Source organism: Schistocerca serialis, chromosome 1, assembly GCF_023864345.2.
Source record: "Schistocerca serialis cubense isolate TAMUIC-IGC-003099 chromosome 1, iqSchSeri2.2, whole genome shotgun sequence".
Classification (NCBI taxonomy): Eukaryota; Metazoa; Arthropoda; class Insecta; order Orthoptera; family Acrididae; genus Schistocerca; species Schistocerca serialis.
The window spans coordinates 830,772,684-830,789,659 of record NC_064638.1 but is presented as its reverse complement, the minus strand read 5'-3'; the positions used below and the strand labels follow the sequence as shown (position 1 = coordinate 830,789,659).

At 40.4% G+C, this 16,976-nt stretch overlaps 1 protein-coding gene across 1 annotated transcript in view; it reads right to left on the bottom strand.

Moving 5' to 3' along the window:
* LOC126437942 (proclotting enzyme) overlaps positions 1–15,373 on the bottom strand; it is a 155,604-nt gene extending 140,231 nt beyond the window's left edge. Inside the window, exon 1 of the mRNA XM_050090486.1 lies at positions 15,274–15,373. Coding sequence (XP_049946443.1) covers positions 15,274–15,373 — 100 coding nt within the window. The remainder of the gene's footprint in view (positions 1–15,273) is intronic.
* Positions 15,374–16,976: the final 1,603 nt, after the last annotated feature.

Here is a 16,976-nt window from a genome sequence, read left to right as displayed (position 1 = left end):
ATTTCTAATTGCAGTGTTAAAGAGAATAGTCTCGAAATTGGCATGGGGATGCCAGTTTTGTCAACATTTGCGTTTCTCATTTAGTGAAAATACAAACACTATTTACATTGCTGAAAAACAGACCGGTCGTAGCTGGTGGTTTGTTGAGCATCGATGGAGAGGCAGTACTGCTGCGGTTCGATGGGTAGTTGGGCAGTTCGCACTTTGTGCTTCTCTTGCAACGTCAGTATGAAATGGTTACATTTTCACAGCATAGGATCGATCTATCACCAAGAGAAAGAACACACAGAGAAGGTCAAGTATAGTTAAAGACACGGTAGATAAAGTGTACGAATGCTTTATGTTCGGTGTAGGAGATAATTTCGCCTTAAAGCGTCCATCAACTTGCAATAATCTCACCTTAAAGCGTCCAGCAACTCGCAATTATTCTATATTAAGATTTAACCCGCAAGATACTATCAGTCATGTTTAAATATCAGTTTCCTGCTGCAATTTACAAGTAGGCAACTCATAGCGCGAACTGAAGACATTTAAAAATGAAAATTGAAATAGACCATATAAGTTTATTCATAATTATTGGAATCAGGCTACACCTGATTAAGACTGCAACTAATCTCGCTATTGCTCAGTCATGTTTCAGCAGATTTGTGCCATCATCCGTGAGTCATGTTTTATTTCAGTCATAGTCTTTGAAGATAAGGTTTGTGGGACCTTCTTTAAATTGTAATATAGCTTTCCATATTTCTTCCCGTAGTTCTTGTAGTCTTACACATACATTTATCGTGGAAAAAAAAAAAAAAAAAAAAAAAAAAAAAAAAAAAAAAAAAAACAACACTGAAACACGTTGCGGTTATTTTAGTGCTCAGCACTCCGAAATTAACATACTGTACTTTCAAAAAGTGGTTAATAATATTCCTTTTTGGGAAAGAAACTAGTTGTGCTTAATAAGGCGAATCTAGTACCTAGGGCTGCTAATAGAGCATAAGAAAACAAATTATATGTATTACTCTGTATTTTATGCGAAGAACCACAAAAATATTTCTGTTTGCTTTTAATTTCTTTGATCCCACCAGAGAGACAGTCATACTAACAGATAATGTCACGAAGTTCGTCGCCGGCCGGGGTGACCGAGCGGTTCTAGGCGCTACAGTCTGGAACCGCGCGACCGCTACGGTCGCAGGTTCGAATCCTGCCTCGGGCATGGATGTGTGTGATGTACTTAGGTTAGTTAGGTTTAATTAGTTCTAATTCTAGGTGACTGATGACCTGAGAAGTTAAGTCAGTGCTCAGAGCCATTTGAACCATTTTTGAACGAAGTTCGTCTGGCGGTGTCATTTTGGTAGGTACATATTTGAGGACGCAAAGATGCAGAACTGAGTGAGGAAGCCGTCTAAGTAAAGTGTTCCAGCTTTACTGTGTGTTCCATTACGTGAGAAACGGATAGAAAACGTAAACAGTGCAACTTGGTGCAAAAAGAAATGAAAGTAGAAAGCGCGGCTGGCAAAGCAGTCAGCAGACAAAACATGCAGTGAGTCAATGTGAAAACACTTGCCTCTAGTTGATGTGTTCTTCAGTACGAAAGTGGTTTGCTGCTGCTCTCCACGCTATTCAGTCCTGTGCTAAGTCTCTTCATCTCAGCATGACTACTGCAAGGTTCACCTATTTGAAGTTGCTTACTGTACTGAAGCTTTGATCTCCTTCTACAATGTTTGCTGTTCACACTTTCCTCGATTAGCGGACTTGACTACTCCTTGATGCCACGGGATCACGGGAGGCCACAGCTGAATTCCATCCGACTCCTTTAAACAATCTAAGCTTGTGCTTCGTCTCTAATGACCTCAGTGTCGATGGGACGTTAATCTCTAATCTGCCTTTGCAGTTTCCTTCTCGATTGCATTAAGTACTCGTATACGTTCATGAGATCTACTCATCTAATCTTCATCGTTCTTCTGTAAAACTTCATTTCAAAGGCCTCTTCGTTAACATGCCAGTTCGATATCAAATGTTCCTAGGTATCGTTTTTAGTTATAGTTGGCATGGAAAAGTGTATTATAATAATTTGTTAGAAGGCATCAACAATCAATAAAACTTTTAACGCATATGAATGTGAATTGTTAGTTTCCGCATCAACATAATTTGTGGGGTAATACATTACCTGAAAACGAACACCAGCCTTTAGAAATACAAAGCAAATAAAAATATCACCTCTACGATATTACTTTACTTTTCGTGCTCGGAAAAATTTTTCAGTTCAATACCGGGCGACGTTCAGTACTTTATTCTTATCACGCCATAGTACGTTCAAGTTACTCCTTGTGAAACAGGTGGGGCATTGTAGAAGATGTTCCATTTCTTGAACTTCATCACAGTCGCATTTGTTGTCTGCTTCGTCTTTGAGGCTCCATCTAATTATACTGCCACTACAACCATTTCGAAGCGATTCAGTGTTCTACAAATCATATAGCTTGATAAACGGCTGCTGGAGATCTCTTGTGAGGCAGTTTTCTGGGAGCTCATTTAACTCAGTACTAACAAGGGAACCTCCCCATCGCACCCCCTCAGATTTAGTTATAAGTTGGCACAGTGGATAGGCCTTGAAAAACTGAACACAGATCAATTGAGAAAACAGGAAGAAGTTGTGTGGAACTGAGAAAAAATAAGCAAAATATACAAACTGAGTAGTTCATGGGAAGATAGGTAACATCAAGGACACTGGGACTGCACGAGCTCCGTGGTTTCGTGGCAACGTGAGCAGCTGCGGAACGAAAAGTCCTTCGTTCAAATCTTCAATCGAGTGAAAATTTTAATTTTTTGTTTCCAGTTTATGTGACAAACTCTTATGTTTTCATCACTTTTTTGGGAGTAATTATCACATCCACAAGAAAACCTAAATCGGGAAAGGTAGAAGAGTCTTTTTACCCATTCGCCAAGTGTACAAGTTAGGTCGGTCGACAACATATTCCTGTCATGTGACGCACATGCCGTCACCAGTGTCGTATAGAATATATCAGATGTGTTTTCCTGTGGAGGAATCGGTTGACCTATGACCTTGCGATCAAATGTTTTCCGTCCCCATTGGAGAGGCACGTCCTTTCGTCTACTAATCGCACGGTTTTGCGATGCGGTCGCAAAACACAGACACTAAACTTATTACAGTGAACAGAGACGTCAATGAACGAACGGACAGATACTAACTATGCAAAAATAAAGCAAGTAAAATTTTCACTTGTGGGAAGACTTGAACCAAGGACCTCTGCCCTCTTCATCTGCAGCTGCTCATGCTACCACGACACCACGGCGCTCCTGAACACACGAACTCCGTGATGTTGCATATGTGACCCATGGACTACTCAGTTTGTATATTTTGCTTATTTTTTCACAGTTCCACACAACTTCTGCCTGTTTTCTCAATTGATCTGTGTTCGGTTTATCAAGGCCTATCCACTGTGCCAAGTTACAACTAAATCTGAGGGGGTGCGATGGGGAGGTTCCCTTGTAAGGGATCTCCTGCGGGATTCAAGGCTCCCAGGCCCGCGTAAAGCACCGTGTGGAGAGTGGCGCTCGTCGAAAGTATGTTTAAATTTTTCTATTTGCTCTCGCGCAATTCTTTGGGGTTCAGGATCTGAGAATCTGTCAGCTTCATATAGCTTCCCAAGTGATGTGGGTTTCATGCATTTTGTTGATAGTTTTCATATGTCACATAAGCTCGTTCTGATTTTGTGACATGTGTGGATGTAGATCATACGGAGCATGCATATTCCGCTATGGAAAAGTAAAGTGCTAAAGCAGTCGGTTTGGTTCATCTGCTATTCGCTACTTTCCTTAAAGTATTGTTCCTGGTGACAGTCTTTTAGCAGCTTTTCCCGTGATGATGCTTGTGTGTCAGTGAATTGACCAGCACGACAGCCAGCTATTTAGTGTGTCTATATGTTCCAATGTTTAACGAGTTTTCCAGTTTCCCTGGAAGAGACCGTTCTTTTGTTGGCACCGTCGTACTTCTACCCTCCAGTGTTACATAAAACTGCCTTTTTTGCAATAGAGCTTCAATCATTTTTGTGAGCGGGTGGTCTTTAAATGCGTTGTAGAGTTTTTTCATGAGCACTCTATGGTTGACAAGCAGAACTTACATGCGCCAGACCTACAAGTTTTATTTCTTTTTTTCTTTTCTTTCAAACACTTCCCCTGTGTGTTCTGCAAGGAACAGAATTTAACTAGTGCACGATTATCCTGGTCTGAATCGAGTCTGTTGGGAAATGAGCCGTTGGTCTACGGTATGTGCCATATGATTTAAAATTATTTGTTCATGCTGTTTATGCAGATGGTATAGGAACGCTGTAGGGTACTAGTTCTTTGGTTGGCATGTACCTTTCCTGTGTTTCAACAGTACTACGATCTTCTGGATCTTGCATTTTTTAGACAGTGTTTGCAAAATCTATTGTTTGGCAGTAGGGTCGTGGATTTTGATCTGTTCCACCCATATATCGCAGACTCCAGCTGCTTTCTCCTTTCCATTGAATTCAGCTCAAGATCAAGTTTTTTCCCCAGTAAATGATGTTTCGCACACTTTAAAAACGTAGCAATGTGACCATTAGTCTAAATTGTACGCATATTATTGTCCATTTTTATGTGTGTGGGTTCTGTACACTCTTCGACAGTTTCAGTGAAAGACACTGTTACACTACGAAGAAAAATGAAAAGTACAATATGACTATAAAAAGTATAGAGAGGGATGGAAGTGAATGGCAAAACCGAGATCATGATAAAATTGCTCAATAATATTGCGTTGACCACGATACATGTGGAACTTCACAGATGTGATCTGCATTCGACAGTAAGTGAGATTGAGCGTGCGAGTATTTTGGAAAGACGTGTTATCGGGTGCAACTGAGATATAAACTATAAATATAGCCAGTCGATAGCAAATAATGCTTTTTGTGATTGTTCGTTCAAACATAAAGTTTCCTTTGGAAAATATTTATCAACAGACACACGATTAAAATCACAATAAGGCAACATCAAACAAAAGAACATATCTAATGTTCAGTTTTATCCAAAGAGATAGGGCAGTGGCTGAGACACTGTACTTCTTTTCGGGAGGTGGCGTCCAGTTTTGGTTTCCCTTGGTTTCGCTAAATCGATTAAGGCGAAAGACAGAATGTATTCTTTGAAAAGTTTTCGGCTAGCTTCTTTCCCACTCTATGTCCATTCCGTGCTTGTGCTCCGTTTCTAATGATCTCGTCATCGATAGGCCGTTACAGTTTAATCCTCCGTCCTTCTAATATTAACATTTTATGATCGTGTGAAACATTTTCTCAACTGTATTTCACTTTTAATTGTGATATTTCTATTAACAGAAATACTTCATTATACTAATAGTGACTGTACCTCATCATATCGCTTAAGGACTGTCCTTTAATGTTTGCTCCGAAAGACAGAGCAAAATACTGAGTGCTACTGCTGTAAAAACAGTTACAAATACAAGCAAAACTAAGATAGCTGTGTAAATACGAACGTAAAATTCGACTCAACGGTAGTGAAATCAGTACTGGAAGAACACTAAGAGTTCTTAAATATACTACGATAAATGAACTTCTCTGATTCCATTTACACATTTCTCTCACAGTGACGTTGCTGCGGTATCCGTCTTTTTCATTGAAAGATGTTAAAAACTACTAAAATCTTATTATCTATTTCTGTATTCATTAATGATCAGTTTAATTATGAACAGCTTTCAGAATTTTGAGGCAGATAGTAATATATCTATTAACAAATATAGGATATGCATATCCATGGTGTGGGCATAGCGTAATGCGTAGGTCGCCAACATCAAGCCGAAACTATCATGTGGCTTGTGTGTAAGACTGTTCGTTACCATTTTTAGCTAAGACTGAGACTTTAGTATTACACTCATTTCCCCTGTTTTACACACTTACTTGTTAGTAAAAGCAATGATGAATAATTGCTAACATGGATTCAAATCGAAATATGTCAATTGAGGAAAAGTTGACATTCACAGGTAAGTACCAAAAAGGTCTAATTTCAGTTATCATACCAGAACGAGCCGAATTATTTGTTGATAATACTGAGACACAGTGCAATGAAGAGTTAATATCGTAAGGCTACCTTATGTGACTGTATGATAATAATTTTATGAGTCAACTGTAGATTAATACTGTAGTATGCCACTAATCAATCTGTTGAATGTTTACACAGTTCGAGAAATTTTCACCTGAAGATAAGGTTTGCATACGACAGTCTGAGTCATAACCTCCATATTATATAGAACTCTGAACCATTGTGTTTACTGTAAAGTGATCACAATACGAAAATGTAGTACTAGTACCAATGTCATGGAGTATGTGCGATTAAAAAATCAATGCGCTAAAAATTAAGGGAGATTAAACATGTGGCATCACAAAGTAAAAACGGAAAAATGTCATCCCCAAAGATATTTCACTGTGTGATAAATTGTTGATTTGTTGCATACTGTAGATCCAAACTCCATGCTTTTTCTGGACATTCAATTTCACATTGCTACCCAAGCAGAACTGATAAAAACAGGGACTCGGTAGTACGACCAATGCAGAGCAAAACCTAAAAATAGCAATGACTATCCCATCTTTTTCTGTAACAAAAAAACAGTCAAATACTACCTGTAACACTTGTCAGAAACAAGCAAAATTACACTGCATTTATGACTTAAAAACTTTAAATCAGGTTCATTCCTCATATCGAATGCAAAATGTTAATGTGCCTATGAAACACACGTTCAAAATATACCGTACTTTCGGACAACGTTTGTCTTTACTAGCAACGTAATGACATTAAAAACGTGCAGAGCGTTTAAGAGGCAACGCTCACGCTGCATTACAGCCACGTGACTTTCGAAGCCAATGTATGTAGTCGACAGAAATTTTATTCTGAGAATCTGAATCATCACTCTATATATCTTCGTAATCTATGATAACAAAACGCAATGGAAAACGTCTAGAAAGAAAAGTGCGTATATATATCTTTGGTAATACGATGACGATTAGTACCGTCTTTGGCTCTATTCTAACAGTTCAGAATGAGCGTGGGAATTTTAATTTTGTGATCGAGAACTATACCACTAAGGAGATAAATGCCACCGTCAGGTCTTCATAAATAACACTGAACGAAAGGACGACTTCTATTCCCGTAAGTTAAACTAAAATTTAATAATATACACTGATGTTTGAGAATGAAGAACTTCAGCATTCACACACACTTAATACTGCTGGCATTAAAACAAGTCGTGCGTTTCCGCGTTATGGAGTTTTCATTCGTTAGGCCGGTATTACACTATTATATTTCTTTGTGAAAGTTGATATGTCAAATATTTATGTCAAACAAATTTGATGGTGTAACAGAGAACTTTGTCTCGCCTGTTGTCCAGTAAATGTGATGAAATCTGGGGCCTCGCCATAGATTTGATCATAAAAGTCGTTCGTCGTCTGTTCACTGCAATGTAAAATGTAAATGCTTGGAGCGCTGGTGTCGCTACAGCTATCTGACGTCTTGTAGTGTGTTTGTAAACATGGCTTCAAAGTTGGTGTATTCCTTCAACTCTCTTTATTTTAGTAAACTTGCTTCGACTACGATGGGGGGTGAGCAAGGGGCACAGTGCATGCTATTAATTGTGTGTTGATGGGCAAATAGAATATACTGCAGGCGACTTCATATCCACAGCCATCCATTTCTGCCTCTAGAAACACCGAGACAGCTTTTAAGCAAGCTGGATTACAGGATGTGGTCAGACTCTAAAACAAAAAAATTCTTTCTTAGATTTAATTTTGTACTTTGTCTATTTTTGAACTCTGGAGGCCACTAGTTAAAAAGCACATCACCTGTTCGTACTTTTAATTAGTTTTGTAGTTGTTGGAACACTAATTCCATTAACTAAATTATTCAAAAATAAAAATAATTCTTATCGCCTATACGGTGCACTAAGCATTTATTTACCTTCACATATTCCGCCTTCAGTGCTTTATTAATCGCTTCACACGTTTCAGGAATTTTGCTGAACACTTTTACTATCTCGACGTAATACCAATGGCTTCATTCAAATATGTTTCCTTTTTTTCCGCCGCTTTTCTTACACACACACTGCAATTGTGGTACTAGCAGTTGTATCGCATAATAACAAGTTGTCCGCCAACATGAAATTTGACCAAAAAAATGACGACAGTGTAATACCCTTTCTTAACGCTACGTCGAAGATCTTTGTCAAATAAATTTGATGAATATTGATCATATTTCTTTGTCAAAGTATTATGATTGTCTAATACCGGCCTTAGACCTTAAAAATGCATCTCCATTCGTGTAATTAAATTTCACCTCTTTTAAAGGAGTAACTCCGAAACAAGCGTTTTGATAGTTGCGTACTAAAGGTGGACTGAGAAAGATGAAACCTCAAGAATATTACATTACTGAATTCTAAAAACTACAGTATGCATTTACTAACAGCGCGCTATGTATAAAACAGATTTATTAAGGCTGGAGAAATGGTTTCAATTTTATTTCGTATTATCGCGAAAGGCACGAGAGGTATGAAAAGAAGAACAAGCTCTGAGCGGGAAAAGTAATCAATTGTGTCTTTTTTAAAGGATTTATCTCGGTATTTGCTATAAGCGATCTAGGGAACTGCGGGGAACCTAAACCTGGACTGCCGAACGGCGACTGGGAATTATACAGTGTAGCAAAATTCCTAACAGTTATTAACATAGGCTTGATTTTTTTTTTCAAAATTGCCCTCCAGATTGTTCATGGTTTAATTTATCTCCAAGTGGTTAAACTTGACTTAACGCAGAATCATCGCTTTGCATTTGTTTCTTCAAAGTATTGTTCACGTTTTCTAGTGGCTGTGCGGATTTTCGACTAGTCTGAGGTCTAAGACTGAGCTGTAACTAAATAAAAAGAGTCTAAATTCACAAAATTTTGGGTAAATTCCGTTTCATACCTTATATAAGGGTATGATACAATGAAAGGACGAGTATGTGATGTTCTGTTGGATATAGCTACTCATAGTTAAGGATTGTTGATTTTTACTACATACAGTATTTTATTATGAGTTAACTCAGCAGAGATGATACACTGTTTGTAAGAAAGCTTACGCTGCCATTCGTTACGACTTTTAATTTTACTGTTCCGTAGAGGTAAGTGCAAAGTTAAGAAATTTAGCTAACACATGCAGTGAAGCACAAAGCTCGAATTTCCAACCCGGTACACGGTTATATTGTGTTACTTTATCCACAGTTCCACATGTAGAGTGAAAGGTTTGCAATATGACGTAAACCACATGCGTTCCTTGTATCACCATCCAAAAATTACTTATTTTCCCGGCGACAAAAAATTTTTAAAGTGTATAACGGAGTTCTAAGCTGAAATGTATTATTGCACATATAGAAAACAACCAATATTCAATCGATAACTAACCAAAGCGTAAAAGTAAAACATTTTTTACTCGTTTCCAGTCCTCATTTTTGGATGGAATTTTCTTCGTATGTGTGTACTCGTTGGTTACCCGTCGCTATGTTTACATGGGACATCCGGTTTTCGTTAACCGATTTCCCAATACCGCTTTTGGGTGGCCATGTGAACACTTAAATACTGATTCTGGAAAAGCGTTTTCAGCTGCTGGGTTCCCTCTTGCACAGTCTACATTCACTCCCGCGTAAAAGCTCTACCGTTTTAGAAACGTGTTTTGATTGTTCAGTTCCTACTTGATTTAGAAGCGTCGTTTTATCTGGATGGAATGAGTTTCGGTGACGGAGACAATTTGCAGTGTTGGGGGAAGAAGATATATTGGAATGACAAAAATGTTATCCCCCTCAAACTGAAGCGAACCACCCGCCCTCCCCTTCGCTCGCTCTCCCCCCCCCCCCCCCTTTCACAGTCTGATCTACAGTCAGATGCAGCGATAAAAATTATGCTGTACGTCTGTAAATATGCCATACGTATTTTAGTTGACAGATATTTTTGCTTTTAACTGAATCAAACTGCTGCCTCCTTGAAGCTACTACAAGTCAGGCAGAGTTAAACGTCTGTAAATCCAACTACTCTGGCCTACCTAGTCATAAGTTTCCAGGAAGGAATGAAAAATCTTGTAAATCGGAATGGTTTGTGCCTTGCCTGGGGATACACCACAAAGAAAGAAGAAACACTGTTATATTTCGGAAAGAAACATATTTTCTTAAAAAAGGTTTTAGTAACGGGAAAAAGTTAGGGAAAAGTTCAAAATACACCAAGAAAGGCCTGTCTCAATTACTCAGCAAAGCTAAAACAACGTACGTGCGATCGGCCAACCCATTCGACATCTGATGACCGATCAGGAGAATCCAAGAACCACTTTGTTAGTAATTATCAGTTCACTTGGGCTCCTGGATCGAACAGGAAACGCACTGATAGGTCATGAAAAGATCAGTGAAAACCGCGTGACTCTTCCCGACAGAGAAAGGACGATGTACCGAAACTAAAGACGTTGCTAAAGCGCCGCGATACTTGATAGCTGCCACCAATATAAAACAAGATACTGTAAATTACGGGTCACACAAGACCCTGTGCAGGTGTTTGTAAAAAAATCTCCATTTTATGGAATTTTTGCAGTTTCAACGACGGACGTGGGTGCCAGGAGCAGTACACTAATTTGTGTACGTTTCATCGTCCCTGAGAAACTCCAAACAAAAGAGCTTTTACAGGTATCGTACAGTCCGCCGGATGCCAGTGCACGGACCCTCACTAGAAAAGGGAGTTTCTAAGCGCTCATTGTTTCAATTGTAGCCGGCCAGTGTGACCGAGCGGTTCTAGGCGCTTCAGTCTGGAACCGCGCGACCGCTACGGCGCAGGTTCGAATCCTGCCTCGGGCGTGGATTTGTGTGATGTCTTTAGGTTAGTTGGGTTTAAGTACTTCTGAGTTCTAGTGGACTGATGACCTTAGATGTTAAGTCCCATAGTGCTCAGAGCCATTTGAACCTTTTTTTTTTTTCAATTGTAGGTGATTGAGCCGAGCAAGTGTATGCAGGAAATCCTTCAAATAATAACAATAAGAGCTTTATCAATGGCCGATTATTATTGCTGTCAACAGTAATATGAACTACTGTTCCTAAGTGCTAACAGAGAAAAGTAATCTAATATGCAGAACGAACTAATATCTTTCCACCTTGTTTGCATGAAACCTGTAAAATTGGACCTGTATTTACGACTTTTAATATTATTGAATTATTTCTCTTTATAGAATAACGTAGTTCTGACTACCTGACACCTTCTCACACTACTAATATACTGCGTAACGGTTTTGCTAAAAGATTTATGTCAAACGCACATTAGATAAACCCAGTGAACAGATTTGCTTGCTCTCCACCACAAAAAATTAGCTAATAGGTTTGCTTGTCACATGACCCCTCCCCTTGCCCTCTATCGGCGAAAAAGTTGTATTGCATGTAACCATACAAAGTGCATGTTCGAGTTAGTCTCTTACTGTATTATGTATTGATGCATTCAGTGGTGGTTTCATTGCCAAGTATTTTTCTGAGTGACACGGTATCCAAGAAGTATTAAATAATGGGCTATGTTCAGTGAAGGATGAACTCTAACTATACAGGGAATTTCAGAAATACTTTTACATACTTTGGGAACAGGTTCCTTACACTAAAAGATGAAGAAAAATTCATATAAACATATGTTCGAAAATCCTTCGTTTTCGAGTTATTAACGGAAGTTGATGTTCTACAAACATCCAGATAACTCAACAACTTCACTTTTCTATGCACGGGTTTGACTCATTGTATCCTAGAGGGCGTTGTGTTGCCAGCGAAACTCGTCTGTCTTCAACGTGTGCATTGTTTACATGTGCTACAGGTAGTGCGTTAAGTGAAAGTGCTCCGTTCAAATATGGCAGAATATTCATTTCGTGAACAGGCAGACATGGTTTTTATTTACGGCCGTGCGAATAGTCACGAACATGAGGCTGTATAGCTGTATCTGACGGCATTACCACATCGAAGACAGCAGAGTCATCCAATGCGACAATACATACTACCAAATTGTTCAAATGGCTCTGAGCACTATGGGACTTAACATCGGAGGTCATCAGTCCCCTAGAACTTAGAGCTACTTAGACATAACTAACCTAAGGACATCACACACATCCATGCCCGAGGGAGGATTCAAACCTGCGACCGTAGCGGTCGCGCGGTTCCAGACTGTAGCGCCTAGAACCGCTCGGCCACCCCGGCCGGTTTTAGAATCAAGAGGAGGGCATTTCGAGCATTTACTATGAATTTGTGTGTTTAGGAGCTCGAATCAGCTAAACTGTATACTTTCATTAATAACTGGAACGTGAAGGATTTTCCGGCATGTGTTTATTATGAACTCCTTTCTTGTTTTGGTGTAAGGAACCACCCCCCCCCCCCCCCCCCCAAAGTTCGTAAGAGTATTTTTGACACACCCTATACATTCATTAAGGGCTTGAGTTTGTTGACGGGTATTGTAGCCACTTTCGTCGAGGAAAAATAATCAAATCCGGCATATTATTGTAAACCTAAGGCTCACGTCCTCACTTCGAGACGATAGTTACGGCTACAGTTGTAAGTACTGAGCATGTTGCGTACCCATTGTCACTCATTTCAAGTTGCCTCTGCGGGATGACTCATTTTCTTCTTGTACTGTACAGTTACGTGACTCCGAACATTACGGTAGTTAGGTAGCTCTCCTTAAGCAAGCTGCAGAAAAATAATTTCGCTACAAAGTGTACATCTATTAACGGAATATTAGTGTCAGCGTTCTCATTGTTGCTACAAATTTCAAGTGCCACCAATCTCAGATTTTCTAAACCAGTTATAATCAAAGTGACTCCCTCATAACATGCATTTAATAACGATTTGTCATTCTCCATTCTCAGTTTTGTTTTTTATGTGTTAAAACATGGCTTGGATTTGTAAGCGCCATATATTCTCAAACACTGAACAGAGCCTACAGTAGTATTAACGCGTGTTCTTTCTCTGTTTATTGTGTATGAGGCATTCTGATGACGTTCATTCCAAAACTTGTGCATCCTGCAGTGTCTCTACGAAAACTGCGCGCCCCGTAGCACCCACTATTAGATCGGCAGGGTTCAGCCAGACACGACGTATCATTCTTTCTCATCGGTGGATCGTTTATTCTGCCAGGACTATGTTAATTTGTCAGCTATTCAGTATCAACAGTTATCGTTTACATCCTGGGACGTGCCATATGACAGTATTTCTGAGACGGTAGGAACTATCCGATTTTTCAGTTAATACACTACTGGCCATTAAAATAGCTACACCAAGAAGAAATGAAGATGATAAACGGGTATTCATTGGACAAATATATTATACTAGAACTGACATGTGATTACATTTTCACGCATTTAGGTGCATAGATCCTGAGAAATCAGTACCTAGAACAACCACCTCTGCCCGTAATAACGGCCTTGATACGCCTGGGCATTGAGTCAAACAGAGCGTGGATGGCGTGTACAGGTACAGCTGCCCATGCATCTTCAACACGATACCACAGTTCATCAAGAGTAGTGACTGGCGTATTGTGACGAGCCAGTTGCTCGGCCACCATTGACCAGACGTTTTCAGTTGGTGAGAGATCTGAAGAATGTGCTGGCCAGGGCAGCAATCGAACATTTTCTGTATCCAGAAAGGCCCATACAGGACCTGCAACATGCAGGCGTGCATTATCCTGCTGAAATGTAGGGTTTCTCAGGGATCGAATGAAGGGTAGAGCCACGGGTCGTAACACATCTGAAATGTAACGTCCACTGTTCAAAGTGCCGTCAACGCGAACAAGAGGTAACCGAAACGTGTAACCAATGGCACCCCATACCATCACGCCGGGTGATATGCCAGTATGGCGATGACGAATACACGCTTCCAATGTGCGTTCACCGCGATGTCGCCAAACACGGATGCGACCATCATGATGCTGTAAACAGAACCTGGATTCATCCGAGAAAATGACGTTTTGCCATTCGTGCGCCCAAGTTCGTCGTTGAGTACACCATCGCAGGCGCTCCTGTCTGTGACGCAGCGCCAAGGGTAACCGCAGCTACGGTCTCCGAGCTGATAGTCCATGCTGCTGCAAACGTCGTCGAACTGTTCGTGCAGATTGTTGTTTTCTTGCAAACGTCCCCATATGTTGACTCAGGGATCGAGACGTGGCTGCACTATCCGTTACAGCCATGCGGATAAGATGCCTGTGATACGAGGCCGATGGGATCCAGCATGACGTTCCGTTATTACCCTCCTGAACCCACCGATTTCATATTCTACTAACATTCATTGGATCTCTACCAACGCGAGCAGCTATGTCGCGATACGATAAACCGCAATCGCTATAGGCTACAATCCGACCTTTATCAAAGTCGGAAACGTGATGGCACGCGTTTCTCCTCCTTACACGAGGCATCACAACAACGTTTCACCAGGCAACGCCACTCAAGTTTGTGTATGAGAAATCGGTTGGAAACTTTCCTCATGTCAGCACGTTGTAGGTCTCGCCACCGGCGCCAACCTTGTGTGAATGCTCTGAAAAGCTAATCATTTGCATATCACAGCATCTTCTTCCTGTCGGTTAAATTTGGCGTCTGTAGCACGTCATCTTCGTGGTGTAGCAATTTTAATGGTCAGTAGTGTAGAAGTGTGGTTCAGATAATGAATGCAGTTATATTTTGCTTTATCCATGATAGAGAGCATAGCCTCTGTAGTGGGACACGTAATGATGAATTATTCAATTTTACGTTAATTCTTGAGTAAACAGTCCCAAAATACTTGGGATATGAGACAGTCATATCTACTCATTGGGGACCCAATATTGCTATAAGCGACAAGTGTAAATTGATCAGTAAGTGAAATTACGAACAAAGAAATATGTTTCACAAGTGAAATGACAGCAGTGAATATACCTGAGATTATATATAGGGTCATTCAAATATGTAGCTATAGCAGAATTTTCTTTGAAATGTTCGTTGTTTGTGATTTCTTTGGAGCAGTGCAGGCTCACTAGCACAAGCCTCGCTGTTTTCCATTGTCCCCAGTATTTAATTGTTCCTGGCGTGCTTTATTTGTGATAATTAATATCCTACCTTTATTTTCTGTACATTGGTTAAAATTTTTGTAATTTACAGAAAATTAATCGCGCTAATGAAACTATGATATGGTAGAATTTGCAACAATTTCCCCTCTATTAGGCGAAAATAGTGAACCAAGTAAGTTACTTTACCTTGTCTCTTGACACGAGTAGCGTTATTCGCAGCGGTGGCCAGAACAGCATCAGTAAGGACCAGTACCGCCACCACTCGGCAGATGGCAGCGCAAGCCATGTCCGCTGCTCACTGAAGCGGCGGAAAAAATCAGGAACCAGCCGTTCCAACCTGCAACGCGTCAGAAAATTTGTTATAAGATTGTTGCATTATATATACAAATTCCATTTTTCTGGCAAAGCTGCAGTTTTACATTCCAAGAAGAGAACATTCAAATTTAAAAGACAATGCAGAAAGGGCGGCTAGAGTTTAGTCTTGACAACGTCGAGGTTATGATATACAGAGCAGTAAGTTCGTTGTAAAAGGATAAAGGAAGTAATTGGCTGTCGATCGTTGAAGATACCATCTAAATATTCAGCTGCAGTGATTTAGGAAAAGTATTGCGAACGCCTGCAGGGAAACTAAATTGCCGTTTGGGGAAAAGAGAAACAGCTTTATGAATATCAAGAACCAGTCCTAATTAACGAAGGGCAAGCTGAAAGACGGAAGGAGTGCATAGAGGATCTATACAAGGGAGATAAACTTGAAGGCAATATTATAGAAATGAAAGAGGACGTTGGTGGAGGTTTGTAGGAAGATATGAAACTGCAAGAAGAATTTGACAGGGCTCTGAAAGATCTAAGTGGGAGAACTAGCCATGACAATACGCTTCCATCTGGTGTACAAGACGTATGACAGGCGACATAGCCTGACACTTCAATAAGAGTGTAATAATTGCAATTCCAAAGAAAGCAGTTGCTGACAGGTGTGAAAATTACCGAACTAGGAGTTTAATAAGTCATGGTTGCAGGATATCGTGCACGAACTGACCCATCGATTATGTCCCGTAAATGTTCGGTGGGATTCATTTCGGACGATCTGATTGACCAAATCATTCGCTCGAATTGTCCAGAATGTTCCTCAGATCAGTCGTGAACGATTGTGGTCCGGTGACATGCCGCATTGTCACCTATTAAAATTCATGATTGTTTGGGAACATGGAGTCCATGAAAGGCTGCAAATGGTCCCAAAGTAGCCGAATATAACAGATTCCAGTAATTATCGGTTCACTTGAACCAGGGGATCTAGTCCATACCATGTAAACACAGCCAACAGCGTTATGGAGCCACCACCAGCTTGCACAGTGCCTTGTCGATAACTTGGGTTCGTGGCTTCGTGAGACCTGTGCCACACTCGAACCTTACAATCAGCTCTTACCAAGCAAAATCGGAACTCATCTGACCATGCCACAGTTTTCCAGTCGTCTAGAATCCAACTTTGCTGCCAAAACCCCTTTAACGCAAAATATCGCCGTGCTGTACTAACGGGTACGTCGTCGAGCTTCCCACATTGATTTCTACGGTTGTTTCACGCAGTGTTGTTTGTTTGTTAGCAGTGACAAGCGACACTGTTGAGTGAACGCCGGCGGCAACTACGTTGTCCGTGATGAGAGGTAATAACTGAAATTTGATATTTTCGACACATTGTCACTGTGGCTCTCAGAGTATTGAATACTCTAACGATGAAATGTCCCAGGCGTCTATCCCCAACTACCACTCCGCGTTCAACAACTGTCGTGTGACCATAATCACGTCTAAAACCTTTCCACATGAATAACCTACGTATAAATGACAGCTCCCCCATTGCACTGCCCTTGTGTACAGTGGCAGATTTACATATAGGC